A 19,989-nucleotide genomic window follows, 5' to 3' on the forward strand; every position below is an offset into this window, starting at 1 on the left:
CATTCAAAACACTGGGCTCCATACAGGTCACCGTTTATACGTAGCAAAGTAAGAAATAGATCCTAACACTGCGCTGCTCATCCAGCGATGCACAGGAAATGACAACAGAAAAAAAACGACGAACACCACATTTATGATGCATGGTAAATTAAAAGTTTATTAGGGCTCAACATATAGAAATAAGTCGGAAAGCATTTCAGTGCGGACATGCGCTAAGTATCTTTACAAATGCAGCCGCAGCTGACCTTGGATCACAAACCTGACATCCGACACAACGGACGTGTTGTAGAGGTAGTAAAAGTAGCCACCCTCGGGCTGACCTTCACGATTCACCCGCACGTCTTCGGGACACTGCCCGCCTCCGCACTTAGGGCTATGGGCTGCTCTCGGTGTCCCTGTCCGTCCCAGTCCTGCTCTAAGGAAGCTGAGCTGAGACTAACCAAACCCACGATGACCCACAGCAAAATACAAGCCCCCCCACAAAACAAAATGCCCTTCACCTATTAATCTAGTTCAATAAATGTAACAAGCATAAGGTATTATGATAAAAGCATATTTTTGTAAGAGCCCAGCACCCCAAATGATGTAGTTTATCGATGTGTATTATCAACAACAGTTGCAAATCTGCTGTATTTGTATAAATATCATACAAATAGTGCTTGTTATATATATAAAAAACTATATAGGTATGATAGAATTATGGGAAATGCTGAAAATAAACTGTTATTTATATATATATATATATATATATATATATATATATATTGCTGCTCAGTGAAAAATTATCTATGAAAATTAAAGCTCATCATAACTTCTCTGTATAAATGTACAAAGTGTATTATGCTGTATATTCCAAAGAGGCTGCTTCTGTGTTTCCAAATATATCAGGCGTGCCGTAGAATTTGTTCTGCCGTCACCAACTATACTAAAAAGACGGCAAGAATCTGTAACATTCCACGGAGTTTTTGTGACCTGTTCCTTAAACCGTTCAAAGTTTCATGTGATTTCAGTACATGGTGTAAAAGTGAAGTAACAGAAACTCAAGCACACATGTACATTTACAGTACTTTGCGGGATATTTCTCCAGTGGTGTATGGAGTTGTCACACTTTAATGAGAAATGTTTCTTTTCATAGCGCTTAGTATAGTACAAGTCCCTTGTTGTTTGTGTTACAAAAATGTGAAGCAAAAATCAAAAGCTTTTCATTTGAAGGTAATCCCAAGGAAGGGGCTGATTTGTTCAATAAATCTGAACCCAACTGGGATCGTGCATTTGTATTTTTTTTTTAAAATGTATTATTTTGTCGATATTCATTTCTGTTCTTAACGGACAGTTTCTGGATGCTATGCCATAAGGTTAGCTAATCATTTTAACTCGGTCTATGACACAACATTTGTACATCATTCAACCCTGCAGTTCATAATTATAATAGGAAAACAAGTAAATTAAGCCTGGTCCAGCCTTGTTCATTCTTGTTCAGGCTCATTCCTGCTTAGTGTAAAAATGGAATGAGCACCTTGCCAAGCTGTGCTCACTGTACAATGCAGGCAGCTGTAAACCAGGTAAAACCACAAGTCATTAAGACATTCATACTATTTCCAAGTACAGCAAACAGAGAGCAAGTTTTGAGGGCTCAGTGGAGAGTGACAACGGGCCTTTTTAGCTGCTTGGTGAAAGAAGAATAGAGTGTCTGTGCCGAGCCCTCCAGCTTCTGGGCCATGCCTGCAGCAGCCGATAGCATGGTCTCAATGGCCAGGGACTCCTCTAAGATTCTGAAAAGATCACATGACAGTGGTCAATGAGTGCAGAGGAGCTTGTGCCCTGTCTGAGTTCACGGACAGACATATTTGGGTTCTTCACAGCAACCTTTGTGAGGCAGAGCTGGGTGGCTGACCTGACTCTTATCTTTACATTGATTTATTTATCGGATGCTTTTGTTGAAAGTACACCTGGCCGATATGGAAAAATATTTTATCACGCTAAAGTTTTTTCATGTCAGTCAATGTCGATAATTATCATGCTATAATTGTCACGCCTGGCTCTTGCGGTCCTCCTGTGTGCCACGCCCCCCTCGTTAACCTCATGTGAAACCCTGATGTTAACAGCTGTTTCTTCTTGTTTCATTCAGTCCTGTGTATTTAAGTCCACGTCAGAGTGTGCATCTCCAGTTCCATCATTAACGTCGTTAGCCGTGTGTAGACTCGTCTGCTTGTTCCACTTAATAAACCCTGTATTCCCCGACTTTCCGTTTTCCTGCTCCTGATTTCCTGCTTGCCCGACGGCGCCTCTGACAGAATGACGGAACTCGCAAAAAAGGTACCCCCCCCCCTGACCGAGGCTCGATATCTTGGTTTGGTTGATGAGGTCACCTACTGGCTCAACCAGCCCGAAGTCGAAGAGGATCTCGAGGCTTGGGCGCTAGCCAGCCGAAACCGGGACATCCTGGAGCGGATGTCCATGGTTGAAGACGCGCACCTCGCCCTGGAGGTACGCGATAATCTCTGGCAGCTGCTGCGGAGGATAACGGAGCTGACAACTCGGCAGGTGGCCCGTACTGCCGATCTGCCTCCCGCTTCGTCCTCCGAGCCCCCAGAAGCACCCCGGATTCCACCGAAAGCTGCCAGCCGGAGAAAAAAGAAGTGGAGACAACATCGACCGGAGGACGGCCCGGTAATATTCTTGGGGGCTGTCTCGATCTCCGCTTCCTCCCCCATCGTAACTTCAGAGGAGGCCCTCCCGATTTTAAATCCAGAGGTGTTCGCTCTGGAGGATTTAACTGCCGCTGTTTCCCACCTGCCGCTTTGCTGCCTGGATTGGCAGCTTGCCCCTTTCCAGGAACGTGCCTGGCCCTTAAAGGAGCCAGGTCCATTTGGGATGCCATATCACGGATCCCCAAGGCTCTTAAAGGGGCAGCGCCGGCTTCCCGGACGCCAGCTCCGGCTCCAGCCCCAGTGATTCCTGTGCCGGCAGATGATGCAGCGCCCCCTATGGTTCCTGCACCTCTTGCTTCGCCGCCGAAGGTTCCTGCGCCTCCTGCTTCACCGCCCGAGGTTCCTCTGCCTCCTGCTTCAGTACCGGCAGATAATGCTCCACCTCCCACTGTTCCCGTGACTCCTGATCTGCTCCCTGTGACTCCTGCCCTGGTGGTTCCTGTTCCTGAGGTTCCAATTCCCCAACTCCTGATCACCTGTACCTGTGTCACCAGCTCCCATGACCCCAGTCCAAGTCCCCCAAGGAGGTCCTGGACTACTCGACCACCGCTCCTTTCCCCTTGGGGGAGGAGGAGCTTGAATGGGACCATTTGGGGATTTCTCTGATGGGGGGGGAGAAAGGGAGAGAACCCCCACTGGACCCCACTGGACTTCGGGGAAGTAACTCCCCAGCCACCACCACAGCATGGTAGATCCTGGCCAGGTCCCCACTTTTCAGTCTCCCAGAAAGGGAGAGGACACCTTGGCCGGGGTCGTGTCCCACCCGCCCGGCCCCCTGGCTTGCCCTCGGTCCCTGTGGCTGTGGCTCGGCAGTCGCCTGATGGTTCCCTGGGCTCCCGCTTGGCGGTCGCCTGCGGGTCCCCCTCCGGCACCTCGTCGGCCATCTTTGGCCCAGCCTCTGATGCCTCATTGGTCGCCTACGGGTTCCCCCGTCTTGACTTGCTGATGGCCTGCGGGTCCCTCTACTCCGCCTTGTTGTTTGGCTGTGCCTTCGCCGGCTGTGGCTACGCCGTCGCCTGCTGCGGCTTTGCCTGCCTCCTTGCCTGCGCTGAAGTCCCCTCCGTCTTCCTCCTCGCCTCCCCTGGTGCCCCCTCTGACTCCCTCCTTGCCTCCTCTGCCTGTTCCTCCACCTATCTCCTCGCTCTCTATGAGGGTCCCTCCTGCTCCGGCCTCCCGGTTGCCTGTGGCCCCTACGGCTGCCCCCTTTTGCCCACTGGGGTTCCCTTAGGCTCCCCGTTTCCCCTCGTCTGCCTTCCTACCTCCCGGTTTTGTGCCCCCCTATGTCTGCTCCTCATCCCTCCGGTTCTCCTTTGCTCACTCCTGGCCCTTTCGTACCTCCCGTCGATGTTCTCCCTGTGTCTCATTTTTTTGGTGCCCCTCTGCCTGTCTGCCTTCTCTGTGGTGTGTCAGTGGTTGTCCTGCTTTTTGTCCCTGTGCCTGTTTTGTGTGTCTGTCCTGTTCCCGGTGTCCTGTTGATGTTTTGCTTTTGTTTTCCAGGTCTTGTGTCCCTGGTCTCGCCGCTTTGCTCCCCTTAGGTGCGCCTTTGGGGGGGGGGGGGGGGGGGGGGGCTCTTATGGTCCTCCTGTGTGCCACGCCCCCCTTGTTAACCTCATGTGAAACCCCGATGTTATCAGCTGTTTCTTGTTGTTTCATTAAGTCCTGTGCATTTAAGTCCACGTCAGAGTGTGTATCCCCAGTTCCATCACTGACGTCGAGAGCCGTGTGTAGACTCGTCTGCTTGTTCCACTTAAACCCCGTATTCCCTGACTTTCCGTTTCCTTGCTCCTGATTTCCTGCTTGCCCGACGGCACCTCTGACAATAATTCAAGTCATTTTTATCAAGTTATTTATTTCAAGGCAGTGTTATTGTAGTTTTGATTTAAAAATTTTATTGTTTCAATTATGTGAAATCCAATTTAGTTTTAGTTAGTTTTTGTGTATTGTGGTTTTTGTTATGTTTTAGTATTAAGATATATAGTCATGTGAAAAATAGTTCTTAAATATCAATATTAAATCTTTCAAATTATATCTGTAGATAAAGGTGATGTAATTGTATCACCTATGCAAAAACAAGAGAAGAAAAAAAATTATTTAGCAGAGGAAATGTACTGATGGGAATCTCCACAGAGGAAAACTCTGTGCCCTAATAGCTAGTATGTCCCCCTTTGGCCGAAATAACGTCAATAAGACATTTTCGAAACCATATATCAATCTTTGAAATCACTGGCAGAAAGTTTTCCCCACTCTCCAGTGCAGAATTCCTTAAGCTGTGTGAAGTACCAAATATTTAAAAGGTGTCCTAATTTTTTCACATGACTGTAGTTCTGTTTAGCCTTTAAGTATTTTAGCTACATTTTAAGTTTTAGTAATTTTATATGAAGGCACAGTGCTCAGTATATACTGTCCTCAAAACGGGCAAAACATATTCCAGGTATTTTTTATAATAATTTAAAAGTGTTTGACGTTTTTATTTTATTTCAGTTACTTTCGGAAACAATATTTATAGGTTTTGTTCAGTTGTAGTTTTTAAATTTTATTTCCAAGTCTTCTATCATTTCAGATAATGAAAATGTTTTCTTACAGCCTTAGTTTTTGTCAACCTTAATGACCCTGCTTTTAGGCTCCATTTTTTCTAGAAATTCCCTTAGAATACCCCTTAAAAAATGCAGCAAATTGAATGGACTGCAAACTGAAGTCTCATTTTAATAAAATAATCATACAAAAATAAACGTTTTTTGCCATAGGGCACAGCAGTAGAAAATGCTGACTGTACAGTTTGTTGCTTGTTTTTTTCCTCTGACTGCCTTGCTGCTGGTTTCAGGGAACACGTGTATTGCCAGTAGAAATATCACCTGTCATGTAAAGCAAAATGAAATGTGGTGTCCTGCTTTTAACCAATATAGGATGCGATTTGTCCCATATTTCTCCATATTGAAAGTGGAATCCCTAATTGCTGGTGTTTCTACACGGTGCACAGCAACAATCTGTTGCATGTCGGACTTTATACTGCAAAAAACTAGCCTACTGCCACGGCACCGATATCTTTGTACGTTTATCAGTATTTCCTGTTTAATGTTGTGTTTGCTGAGCTGTTGCTTTCTTCACCAACACTTGAAGTTTGCTCTGAGGGAGCACTTACCTCATTCATGACATTTACAAAACCGAAGCATGCGGCTAACTCAATCAACCTTGCTGTGTTTTTAGATGTAGGTTATCCATTCTTAAAAGACTACCGCATGACTGGTGGGTATTGCATTCATTTCTATGATGTGACAAGGGGGATGTGTGCTGTAAGGCGGGGTTTCCTGACCCAGTCCTCGGGGACCACCAGCCGGTTCACGTTTTTGCTCTCTCCAAATTCCCTGGCAATTGGGCAACCCAAGGACTGGATTGAGAAACCCTGCTATAAGGCAATGCTCCTCATCAACAGTTTACCTAAATTTCTCATTATTTAAATTTTATATGACAGTCAATATGTCATTTATATTGTCCAGTCCTGAATCCACCGTGATCTACACTTCAGAAATTAAGATCTGTCAGTCCTTGGAGCATTTGGGGGACAAGGACCTTGCTCAAGGGCCCAACAGTGACATCACCCTGCCTAGCTTGGGATTCAAATTAGCAACTTTCAAGGACACAACATCCTAGCATTTCTCATGACTGTGTTCCATCAGGCTTTGTGCTCAGTATAGAGGGAATCTAGTCTCCCTGGGCCTTGACAAGCCAGTCAACATTATTCTGACCCTTCCAGTATGATAAGTTGGAAAGCTGAGTTCATTTTTGACAAAGATGACCAATGTGGTCAATAACTGAATACATAGAGAAATACCTTCTCAGATTGCACTTAAACTTTAACTTAGCCTAACTCACTTAGCTTGATGTTGTTTTGAAGAAAACCAGTGTGAGCAGTTTGTCCGAGTGGGTTTGTGTGGGAGAGGGGTAACTTACTTGTTTTTCTCTGCCAATGACTCCAGGATACCCCCCTCCAACTGGGTTTCCAAATCTTCTACAATCTTCTTAACCACCTCCTCAAGATTAAGGTGGTCTTCTTTGATTCCAACAATGTTCTCCTGGATCACCTCTTGGTAGCTCTGATCACCCATCTCAGTGCTGACATACTGGATCAGGTTCTCCATCACAGCCTGGTTGCCATGCTGGATGGCCTGGAGGTAGTGAACCTCATCCCTCATGGCTTTGAGGCGGCGAGCGGAGGCAGGGCACCTGTAGAAGCTCGCAGAGCAGCGGTCAGGGTCTGTCTCCTGGTCCAACTCGCTCTCATTTGGAGCATCCTTGGGCTCGATGGAAGGGCCTCGGCTCATATTCAGATAGACCTCCCCTGAACCCAGCTCCCCATCCCCGCTTTGAGAGAAGCTGGGCACCACCATGGACAGGAAGAAAGTGCCCAGCACCCAGAAGACCAGCATTATGACCTACAAGGGAGACAGAAATGCAAGAATTCTGCATAAAACAAACAACACATATGCTGCTATAAAGATAAACAGCCTACAGGTTCCAGTCTGGTGATAGTAACCAAGATAATGGATCTTGGGGTAAATCTACCTGAAAACCCCATCTGGAAGAACAATGATGCTCCCCATAGTTTCCAGATGATTCCAGCATTTAGCATCTACCATGGTTGAAACCACACCTCGGGGCTCATGACTCCAAGGTCTGTGCTCTTGCCTCTGAGCCAAAACTCGGCAACCCAAACAGCATCCCACCTTTGGCCCCAGTGTGAAAGCTGCCCCTCTGGCTGCCGAGGTCTCTGCCAACTTGCAAGGTTGTGATTGATTGTGGAGTCAGCCGTCATCCACATGGGGGCAATTAGAGGCTCTTTCGGAGCAACCTGGACACACGGCAATGGAACGTCTGATGGAATTCCTGACCTGAGACAGATGACCTCTTTTTATTGTCGGGCTGCCCTCAATCTGAGCTGTGAGGAGGTTAATATCACATATTATTAGCTGGTAAGGAGGGATTCGCTTTGTGCCGCCTATATCGCTGCCATGATGCAGTACTAGTTTGATGGACGGCAAATGATGTATAAATTCAGATTGTCTAGATTTGCACAGAAAAGAGCTGCATAAGAAAACAGTCTACAGCATTCCTCTTGGTGAAGAGAGACCCATTTAATCATGGCATGCATATGCAAACACACCAATCTGTTTGTATTAACACTAAGGGTTCAGATTAAACTCAAGATTGAGGAAAGCTGTGGAAATTGATAATGAATGGAAATATGAATGGAAGTGATGATTCACTTTAAATGTGGACATAACTCTTTAGTTCCAGTTTTATTCTTTAACAAATACCTGATTGTAGGACTCAGCAGATGAAGAGTTATTTCAGTTTTAATATAAAGACTGTACTTGGAATTAAGACCTGAAGATAAAGAACAGTGTCTGGGATAAAGACATATAACTAGAAACATATACTGAATTCCAGGCCCACAACCAAGAGAAAATCACCAGATCCTGAGATAAAGACTAGGAGATAAACACCATATTCTGGAGTAGAGGGGATACAGTCAGGATTGATGGGTAAAAACCAGAAGGATGAAGACTGTGTTCTGGGGAAGTGACTGGGGTTTCGCCAGAGCTGCTGAACACGCCGCTACGCTGAGCTGGCCTTCACCATTCACAGCACATCTGGAAACGGTTTTTCTGGTTTGTTATTTTAGTCTCCTCTGCACATCGGATTGAGTTAAGTGGGGAGTACCCAACATCCTATCCTGTGTTTTGTCTGATTAACTTACATCTATCTATCTATCTATCTATCTATCTATCTATCTATCTATCTATCTATCTATCTATCTATCTATCTATCTATCTATCTATCTATCTATCTATCTATCTATCTATCTATCTATCTATCTGCATCCAAGCACATTATATGTTTATGCCGCTTGCTACCAACTTCAACAACAAAGCCAGCAACCACCTACGAATCAAATCCATTTCCATCCTCCATCACGACTGCATCCTGCGACGCCCCAGTGGGCAGGAGACTCGCTGCCGGAGCCTCTGCTTCCCGCCAGGCCTCAGCGCCGCCGTAACCCGATATGCGGCGGCCAGCGGCAGGAGCTGCGCTTTTCCGCTGTCGGAGCACATTTGGTCCGGAGGTAACAACATCAGCCTCAGCAAGAACTTGAAAATATTCGGTCTGCATTCCCAGCAAATTACATGCTACAAAAAATGGCATGTTTTCTCCATACTACAGGGACATTTTGAACAACTTCTGAAAAACAACAACTTAATGCGTAATTCTAGTTCAGTTCTTCTTTTAAATAGTGTGAGAAGACATACTAAAATGTACATATATTTTTGGGCTATAAGCTTCTGTATAAAAGCCTTTACTGGTTGTGGCCCCAGTGGTCTCCTGTTTCTGATTAATCCTGAACAGTGACCTCTCTGGAATTACAGTGGCTAAGGGACCCACACTGAATGCAAACAAGACCAACCCAGATCTCTTACATGCACATTACTGCTGGCTGTCAGCCTATGGTACATTTTCTTTTATTGAAATTAATGCCTACACATGCTTTTGGAACTTTTTGTCCTAAATAGCATAACAGTTCACACACTGGAATGGTTACCAGATAGAAATGGACTCATTTTAAAACTGTTTTACTGGTTTCAATTAGTAGCAGTTTAAGATGGATACAAATGCATGAACTGCGTTAAAAAAGACTTTTCAAACCTTTATGGCTTAAATTCCTCAGTTTTACAACTGCTTTGTTCCACTTCTAAATGTAATGTATCGGCTGTTTCAGAATAAAGGTAACACTTTGTGATTACAATGTTATCATTGCTGAAAACATGTAAACAGTTCTGATAATAGGCCTAATAGTGCATTAACCTTTGTTTTTTTTTTGTTTATTTTGGTGACGATCCCCATTGTCAGTGAGGTGATGTGTTGTTCTGAGAGGAAAACTACTTTGTGCTGCCATGTTAATGACATACTGCAGCTGAATGGCTCCGTGAATTTTTACAAAACAAAACGAGACTTCTGAACAGTTTTTATGTCATTTCACGCAGGCATTTCCGTCAGCCAGACGGCAACACCCAGTGAGAAAGGAATCTAACCCTGTATTACGGCTCTGAAGCAGAAATCAAAGCATTCCTCGGCTGACAGTAGGTTTCCAGCAAAATATCTAGGGAATAGCATGGTTGGAGAATAATGAGTTTTGCATCTCCAACCATAGATGCCTTCATTCACGTCCACATACACTGGCAGTCAAAAGTTTGGAAACACTTACCCATAGAAATGTTTATTTGTAGTATTCTCTGCATTCTAGAATAAGTATAACGACATCGAAACTATAAAATAACATTTATGGAGTGATGCACTGACCAAAAATGTGTTTAACAAAAAAATAATTTGTTGACGGGGGCAGCTCTGTGGGTTGGTATTTAGAAGGTTGCTGGTTCAAATCCCTGGGTTGGCAGTGTGATCTCACCATTGGGCCCTTGAGCAAAGCCCTCAACCCCAGTTACTCCATGGACTGGCTGACCCTACTGTCTCCTCTATGCCAGTCTAATAAGGTGGCCTCCTGAGATGCTTTTCCAGCTGTCCTGAAGGAGGTCCCACATACATGCTGAACACTCATTGGCCACTTTCCCTTCACTCTCTGGTCAAACTCCTCCAAAACCATTTCTGCTGTGTTTCGGTCAGGTGGCCGGGTCATGCGATGCGACACTGTGACTCTCCTTTATGGGCGGCTTGCTGTGTCCAAACTTTTCCCTGGTACTGTAAATATTGGCACGTTATCATCGCACTTCAAGTGCTATTCCATGAGGTGCCACAAGACTTTCCTAAGAGCGGGTGTGAAGTGTCCACACTAAATGGACTATGGTGTGAGGACTGTCCCCACAGTGACGGTGACTTTGACAGCTGGGCCATCAGTGTTGGATTTAGGACAGGAACACACACCATGGGTTGACACCTCTGCCCTTGTGCTCTGGGGGCAGGATTGACAGCGTGAAGGCAGAGACGCCATGACATGCCAGGGAGACCAGCCAACTGCACGCTCCTGCGCAGATCACTTCCCACTAATTAGGATTATAAGGGTGACTCCACTGATCACCACCGTGTTGGTTCATGGTGACCAAGATGTTTGAAGCAAAAGGGACAGCCTCAACGTGTAGTTCTTGATTTTTCAAACTTAATTACAAAGCAGTCAACTAATAGGTAAGCCTCATAAAATTAAAAAAAATTAAAATAATTACCTCCCCATTTAGAAATTTATCCATGGTTATTAAAAGCCACTACATGGCATTAGAAAAAAAATCTTTCTGCTCAGCTGAATGCAGAAGTGTTGAAGAGGTTTAAAATACACAAAACAGAAACGCCGTCAGCCTTGGATTTACATCCATTTACATTCTTGGCTGCTTCTGCTGCCTTCAGAAGTTCTGTATTAATTGCTGCACATTTACACTTTTTTACTCACTTATCCTCAGGATGTAGCCTACATTTATGGTGCTTTTAACCAGTTAACCGCGTTTGCGAAATCCTTTCATTCCTTTTAAATGATTACAAAAAAAACTTTTCTAAAAGTACTTTTTAAAATTTGCGCAGCTAAGTGACTCTTAAGGAAGTTCCACAGAATCGACGGGTTAGAGGCAGAGATAAAAATATCCTCTTTTATAGATGAAACCCGGCTGAAAAAACAGGGCACTTACTGACGTGCTGCGTTTACGAGGCTCCAGCAAGTTCCCGAGTCCTGGAGCACGGCTGGGGTCCCGTGAATCCGTCCTCCTCTGTCCCCTTCACCGGCTGGGACGGATTCCTCTCTGCGCCGGGAAACGGATGGCGGCCCCCTCCCTCCCCCTCAGTCGGCCACCGAACGTCTCTCTGCAGATTCGCTTTTCGTTCTCAGTGGAAGGTGGGCTCCCGGAGCCCCCTCTCCGCCGGTGCAGGGAGGGCATGTTTTGAGCGAAGCTGGTGTTCAATGACTCCTTTCTTTTGCAGTGCGAGGGGCCGGGGTAAAGCTGTAATCTACTCCCCATCTGCACCCGGACTAATGGATGACAGATGAAATCCGAGGTATAAAAGACAAGCAGACTGGAAAGCGCCCCTGAACTGGCAAGATGTACTGAGCATTTAAACCAAGAGAAGCTGTTAACGACGAGACATAAAGCGAAAATGCAAAAATACGGCAGAACATGTGTGCTCATTGCAGTTCAACAATGATGATTCTTTGTTTAACCTAAGGAACACCCTACCTATTTTAGATAATTGTAGACCTTATTGTTTCAGGTAGCCAGTGGTATTATACAAAATACAAAAATTACACGACCTCATTAGAGTGTTTTCAAAGTTCTTCGAAACACCTTTAATCTAAAAAAAAAAAACACACACGAAGACCCCTAACGCCTTTTCGCGCACCGAATGCAAAACAACTGATATTTGCGTGACTAATAATTAACATTAAGTAGGCCTATTACAAACCAGCAAACAAAAGATCTTAATAAATAAAAAATGTAATACATGTGAGTAAAAAAACCGCGGCTAAATTATGGAAGCAAAACAACAATCTGTGAAAAATCTCTTCATACTACGACATGGTAATTACTGCAAGTACTGTGGTTAATTTCAGGTCCTCCTCGATTATTCCTGCTCCCTGGTGTAATACGGGCCAGCCCCACGAGTGACAGTAGAAATGCAGGTCAGCTTTGAGTTACATTTTCCAGAGAAAAACTTAATACTGTTGTCCACACGTGCATTGCAACAAAAGGAGATTAAGCCACTTAGTGTTTATTAAATTAGCTACTATGTTGGACTATATTAATGACTGTGAAAGAAATAATTATGCCACATTTATTTTCAGTGCCATTTCTGATTATATTAACATAGCATATATATATAAGTCTCCATCCATCCATCTATCCATCCATCCATCCATCTTAAACTTCACAATACCATGCTGGATAACATACTGTAGATACAGTAAATGTGTGTGATGATGCTGTTCATCCCACCAAAATCTAACCTGACACATCCCTGGAAGGTTTGTATTACCATGAAAAGCAGCGACTCTAACCTGCCCCCATATAATTTCGCTGTAAGCTGTGTCTCCCAGATGTGCTCCCCGACTCTCCCAGGGCACAGCCTGCATTCTCATGTCAGCTGCATCAGCATGACAGCTGCAGGAGAGCCAGGCATGTTTAGTCTGGACTGTACAGAATAAGAGCAGGCAGGGAGGAAGCACCTTCCACACTGTCGAAGACAGGAATCCACCCAAATGTGAGCCGCAGCTTAGAGACTCGGAATGTCTAATGACGCTGTGATACCCAAAGGGAACATGCAGAGCAGAAAGGAAACATGCAAAGTCACATGGAGTAGAGGTGCAATTCAAGCCCTCAAGCCAGCAGATGTGAGCTGGCACAGATTCTCAACCTGCTGAGCTGCACGCCACCCCTCCTGATTCAGCAGATCAAATCCTGTAGCCTCCAGAGTAATTATATCACCACTGGACCCGTTAGCAAGGCCCTTAACCCCGATTACTGCTGGGACGCTGGCTTATACTGCTCCCTGATCCTCACTTCAACCCTTGTTCCTTTAACAGACAAGTGTCTGTTAAATAAGTAAATGTAAATCCACACAAGCCACCTGTTTGGCTGGTGTGGGCCTTCATTTCGGGAATTTCCTTTCTGGCCTTGGGTCACGCGTGTGTGAGTCTGCCTTTTAGTGAGGAAGCAAACGAGCTCACAAATCACAGGCTGTGTCCCTGTGTTTGCCTATAAACCGTGTCCACATTCAAGGTGAGTGTTAATGGGCCCAATTCCCTGTGAAAAAGCAGCTAGATCCAGCAGCGTTGTTCTAATAATACATATACTACCCTCAGTAAGGAAAATGTAAATAATTTACATTATGCGGAGCTAAACAAAAAATGTTTATATTTCACTATGGTGAAGTCGTTGGCTAGAGGGACTGATCCCACACAGATGGAAACTTCGCAACAATAAAGCATTCTGACTGTCCATGGCAATCATCCAATTGTCATAAATGGTACTTCCATATAAATCAGTCCTAAGTATATATCTGGGATTGTGTGACACGGATCTTACGTGCGCATTAGTGTGCCATAAAATCGGTCTTACATAACCAGCAGATGCTCCTGCCCAAATTGATATTGAGGTGAGGATCAGCGAGCAGAGGGCTAACCAGCATCTCTGGAGTAACTGGGGTTAAGGACCTTTCTCAAGGGCCCAACGGTGACGTCGCTGTACTAGCCACAGGATTTGAAGTGATGACCTTCCAAGCATGTGCACAAAGTCCTACCCCACAGAGCCACATAAAGAGCTCAGCTAACCTTCAGATTGAGAAATCACATAAACTAAAGGACATACTTACATTTACTTTAAGTAGCAGACGCTTTTGTCCAAAGTGATGTACAAGTGATGCATATAGCACCTTACAAGCATACGTGCTGTTAAGGAGTCAACTAAGCATGAGTAAAACTCGGCTGACCTTCCATTGAATGCCCAGGTACAAGTGTAAGCAGTAATGCAGGAATATAAAGTAATATATTTAGCTAAAAAGCTATATTTTGGATCAAAACCTTAATGCAGAGTGCAAAAATGTTACATTTCTGAAGTCAGATCAGGCATGCATGATTAAGTGCAGTTTAATTGTTTTCCCATTGATCTGGGATGGCGGAGAGCAGAGCCCATTAAGGTAAGACGCGTGCATGTGCTGCGATTGTGCAGAAGGGCTTAGTGATATGCAGCAGACCTCAAATTGATCATGCTTCCCATGGTCATGCTCCCACGACGCCTGCCTGCCAATAAACAGAACATCCCTGAAAGCAACCAAAAACTGAACTCGACATACTTCACTTAAGGCTGAATTAAATGCAGTGCATGCAAACAAAAAAATAAAAAATAAAAAATATATAATAGATTGTTTTATGTTCAGTGAAAATGCAGTAGAATATTTGGTCACACTTTATTTGATGGGACCTGAATAATGTAGTAGTACATGCTTTCTTAATGCATTAATTAATTAACCAGTAACTAAGTGTTAGTTACATACTGATCCCATGCTTGTTCATCATTAATCAACCATGACAGTTCATGTATTCCATTCAGGCACTATATTAGTTAACAGTTAACTAATTAGTTAACAATGGAAAACGAGGGAGGGCAAAAAGATGCTTATTAACTCATTTACTACTCAAGAACAAATCAATATAGGTTTCCCCATGAAATACATGAACTGTCATAATTTATTGTTGAATCAACATGGGACCAGTGCTTAACAAACACTTAGTTACTGGTTAATTGATTCATTAAGTAAGCGTGTATTACTACATTATTCATGTCCTTTCAAGTAAAGTTACCGAATATTTTCCATAAATCTTGATAACATTAAATACAAGCAGCATGTGGTAATCAAATACAGTGGTACCTCGGTTCTTGAACTTAATCTGTTCTGGACTCCGGATCGAATCCTAAAAAGTTCAGATGGAATTTTTCCCATAAGAAATAATGGAAAACCAATTTATTGGTTCCCGGCCCCCCAAAATTACACCTAAATATGTTTTTTTTTTTTAAGCATTTAAACACAAAATGAACAGGATAAAACAAGAAGAGCATTTTTTTCTTAATGGCTTCCAAAACGATAAAGATCTTATCCTGCAAGATCTTATATAGCATTCTGATCCTGATGCAATGCATTACGGTTAGATGCATTGTGCACCTCTCACCCGGCTGCACAAATTGAAACTGCCTCCGTGACGACACACCTTTGCCCTTATTGGCTGAAGAGTTTAGTTCCACGAATGACGTTTGTATCCCAGGCAGTTCCGATGTGTAATCTGCTATTTTTCCTGAATATCACGTAAAGCAGTGAGAACTGGTTTTCAGTTAATTTACCTGGTAAAATAAAGTTTAAATAAATGACATAAATGCTCTAATAGTACACGTAAGTTAGTGGTTTATTTATTGTTAGTTACTGTAATGTTTCGCTGCTTTATTTGGTTAATCGTCAAGTCTGTGAAGAAGGCATTCAAGTAAGAATTGCATTGTAGTATGACTCATTTCCTGGCGTGTACAATTTATATTAGGTCAGCGTTCACGGTTCGACTTCTGATATTCAGATCGAGTTCTAGGTCAAACTGGTTTGTTCGACTTTCAAGAAATTCAAGTTCTAGTGAGTTTGAGAACCGAGGTACCACTGTATAAAGGTGCTATAAAAATTATTTGGTGATTTAATTTTGTTCTTTAGTTCAAGTATCGGTGCTGTCAGTTAACACTGTAGCCTTTTTATGAGTGCTTTGTAAATAACTTTGGCTACCATCCCTACATTCCATGATGCACCAGGAAGACCTCCAGTCGGGGACACATTTGTCCCTCCACTTATAAATCTTCGAAAAGTCCTATATTTGTGCCATGTTGTGTTTTTTTTTAACACAATAGCCCTATATATTTACGACTCCCGGGTTATATCAGTAAGATGGGTGGGTGAAGGAACTGTTTGTGTCTTTGCTCATTCATTCATTCATTCATTCATTCATTCATACATACTGTACATCCATGCCCTATTGTTGTTCATAAGAGTTTGGCTTCTGTTCTTTTCTCTTAGGCTCGGATGGCCCAGACCTTCACAGTCCTTCCTAAAATCTGCTATCCTTTATGTTTTGTGTGCATTTACTTAGCTCCAAAGGTTAAAATGCTGATTTTTTTGTTTTGTTTTCATATGTCTCCACTGCTTCTATTAATCCATTCTTCACTCCTGTACCCAAATAATGTAAAGTCTCAATTCCTTCCTTCCATCCCACCATCTACCAACTGCTTATCCTTGTCATTTCTATAAATGGTCAATCAATTCATCCATCCATCCATCCATCCATTCATTTTCTAACCACTTATACTGGTCAGCATCCTAGGATATAGATATAGATTACATAATGTGTATATACTGTAGTACACTGGTTCAGGCCAATAGCATAATCCAGTAAATGAATGTGACATTGATTAGGAGTAATATGAGCACAGTTTTGGGCACCTTGTAAATGAAGTTATCACCCTTTGACACTTTTGCCTGATTTCTGCTTTAAAACTGTGATGTTCTTATCTGGTGACTAAATTCAAACAACGACGTTGCACTTCAGCAACATTTGTAAGGAAAATTAATTTCCTAATTGCATTTTGTTTGCTGAGCTGTCATCTGACTCATGACATTATGAATGATTAAAAACTCCCAACAGTGAATTGCATACACTTGAGTAATTGGCTTCAGATAGTGGAGGAGAATGATGTTGAATAGGAATCAAAGACTTTATCTGGAGCCAGGAAATGGCTTAAAGGGATGGGATGAGGTCACCGTGATGTAGAATGAATAAGGGTGGGGGGGGGGGGGGGGGCTGTGGAAGAGCATGGATTTAGCATGCCATAAAACAGAGGGTCACCCTTAAACACCACCCACTGAATCTAAGCCAGACAAGTTTACATTCTGGCTCCATGGTCAGACCATTTCTCACCTTCATTTTTTGTCTAATAAGTTTTGTTATTCCAAGATCCTACCTGTATCTTGGTGGGAACAATAATAGACGTCCAGAGCAATTACAAAACAGTACAAACAATAATAAGTGCAAAGGTAAAACCATGCAATCACAACAGTGGAATACACCAGTGATTTATTTCCACTGTAGGGTCCTGTATGGGGGGGGGGGTGGGGGGCTTGGTTATTCCACGGTTCCCTAAATGACAGCGTTCCCCCAGTTGCAAATCCCTGATTGATTTCAAGTGTATAAATATTCAGGGGAACCTTCAGCAAAATATAGCAAAAGAACATCCCCCACTTCCCCGGTCCCCTCCAGCCAGCGAAATATGGGTTGTGAGTCTCTGGCACAGTTATGTTGAAGGTCCTGGGCTACAAAGTTGTGGCAACCCATGGACTAGGCAAGGATATTGATGCAGAAACGTCCCGTTTTATGTTTTGACATCATTTAATTTGTGGTGCATCAGAATAAAACACTAAAACATTAGGCCATAATAGGCAGAATGATGCAATGTGGGTCTCCATAACTCAAACTTCATTGAAACTCAAAGCGTTCTTTCCTGTCACCTAAATAGCTTTAGGTATGCTGCCAAAGTCACTCCAAGGATCACCTGCTGCATACTTGTGGACCACGCCATGAAAACCAGTTCTACAAATCCTGACTGTTGATTGGCTAATTGCACTTACTGGTGCAGCTGCAGCCACTACACACACAGAGTCGCATTAATCCTTGATGCATCGTTCCCTAGGGCTGCTTTTGTGCAGGGGAACATTCTGGTTTTCTATCCAAATCCAATCCAAGGCTGGCGTCAGAGGCCTCTAACGGTGAATTTATGACATGTCACAATTGTTATTTTGAACAGAAACAATGTAAATGTTCCCATGAAAACTTATATGTGGAGTGGATTATGAGAGGAACCTTATGCCCAAGAGCTTCAGGAAGTGAAATCTAGACTCTCCTGTGGTTTGCTGTGCATAACAGTACTTTCACTCCTTGCTTTCCCTCTCACCATTCATAGGACTTTTAGATATTGTATTTTTTCTCCTTCCATAGATGTCAGTGTATCCTCCCTGGAGCTAAAGAACCTGACCTGAAATTTCCAGACCTGATCATCTTACCGGTACAGCAAGGTGAAATGGTCCTTCTGAAACCTTGTGGCAGAACAGAGTTTGTTAATTAGAGAACCATACTTCTTATTTTTAACATGCAATGAATCTGCTGCGGCGTCAGCAACCCAAAATAAACAGAAAGAGAGCTGAAGCCGCGGATTAAGAATAAACCTGAACACAGGGAACTTGGACACAGCTGGATACCAAGTCGATAAAATGTATTTACGAATAATAAGCTGTAGGATTTTCTTTAAACCGACAGATCTGAGTGGATCTCCTTTTGTGTCAGAACTCTGGGGCTTTAAATTAAAAGTATCTGGTTGTTAAGAGCGATTCTTTTATTCCTCAATAAATCCAGCTCATATGAAGCCTGGTTATTGCTTTGGGAAAGAAGCCGAGACAAACATCACTGGTAATGGAAGGACGCTTATAAACTGAATTGCACTGACTGTCACAATGTAATCAAACAACTGGACGGCATACACACGGTTCTGTTCTGCATAATAAGCATGACGGTTTATGATACTGTCATTGCTTACGAGATCTTGCACTTACTTACAATACTGATCTATGGTATTGTAAAATAAATAAATAAATAAAATCAAGCAGTTTCTGAAGCCGTCACCCTCATCACTTAATTGTTAGAAAAACCTGATTCACTTGATTCTCGCTCATAAGAATCCTTCCTTGTGTTGTGACTCAGGGGCAGCAGTTTTGGAGAACAAAAGGGGGCTTTATTGACCAGAACAGGGAAATAAACTGGACGGCGAGGGGTCAGAATGGGAAGATGACCAGTGGCAAGGGCACAGGCAACAAGACGACTGACTTCAGTGACTGGACTGGGGCCCATGAGATGAACAGGGACTTAAATCAAAGAATAACAAGGGGAGATAAGCAACCGGCCTGGCTGATTAGAGCCACTTAAGGGAGGAGACAGGAGGGTCAGGCGTCCATGACGGACGTTACACCTTGGGCTCTTAACAGATGATTCATTTATTGAATTTCCTGTATTTTAGGTGTTTCTACCCCTATATAGCATACAATTCATACTGTCCTTTCTTTCCTGTGATCCCAAACACATTTCACATTGTTATGTGACAACGCTACACAAAATCCAAGTGCAGCTGATAATTCAAGCAATGACATGCAAACCCATAAGGTTGAAGTGTGAAGTGTGTGACTGGGCACTTTATTAATAGATTTATGCTGTCTGACACCTGCGTCATAAAACAAAATATGTTTCAAATCAAGTACCTCCATCAGTGTCCCATCACTGTGCCTTATCACCAGCAATGGTGCTCACTATCACTCAAAGGACATATTTGCATGGGGCCCTCCATGTTTGGGGGCCCCCTATTGGCCACAAACAAATATAGGGGTTTTTGACTTCTTGTGTGGGGCCCCAAAAAAAACATACCTGCCCCTGCCGGTGACTCTATCCTCTGTTTTCACCAGAGTCTGAACTGGGACCAGCATAGAACCAACTCCAACAGCCTTGACCTCAACCAGTTAGAGAAATACTGATCATTAGAGTCTGACCATCAAAGTTTCAAATGTTTTCCTCGCTGATGTTTGTACTAAAGAGTAATATTAATATTTTCCTGTGTCAAAAATGTTTATTAATGTTTAAGTGTGTTTTCCATTTATGGACCTATAAGTATCT

General features: G+C 43.4%; 1 protein-coding gene across 1 annotated transcript; it reads right to left on the reverse strand.

Moving 5' to 3' along the window:
- Nucleotides 1–130: 130 nt before the first annotated feature.
- On the reverse strand, nt 131–11,729 carry LOC111841326 (uncharacterized). The gene is made up of 3 exons (XM_023806998.2): nt 11,393–11,729; nt 6,660–7,141; nt 131–1,772 (listed from the first exon to the last, which is right to left on the reverse strand). The coding sequence occupies exons 2-3, from the start codon at nt 7,133–7,135 to the stop codon at nt 1,634–1,636; spliced, it is 615 nt and encodes a 204-aa protein (XP_023662766.1). The 5' UTR covers nt 7,136–7,141; nt 11,393–11,729; the 3' UTR covers nt 131–1,633.
- Nucleotides 11,730–19,989: the final 8,260 nt, after the last annotated feature.

This window comes from Paramormyrops kingsleyae, chromosome 19 (assembly GCF_048594095.1).
Source record: "Paramormyrops kingsleyae isolate MSU_618 chromosome 19, PKINGS_0.4, whole genome shotgun sequence".
NCBI lineage: Eukaryota > Metazoa > Chordata > Actinopteri > Osteoglossiformes > Mormyridae > Paramormyrops > Paramormyrops kingsleyae.

Coding starts and splice junctions, on each gene's coding strand:
- LOC111841326 (XM_023806998.2), bottom strand. CDS start 7,135: ATGCTGGTCTTCTGGGTGCTGGGCACTTTCTTCCTGTCCATGGTGGTG. Junction 1,773..6,659: donor TCATTGGCAGAGAAAAACAA/GTAAGTTACCCC, acceptor TGATCTTTTCAG/AATCTTAGAGGAGTCCCTGG.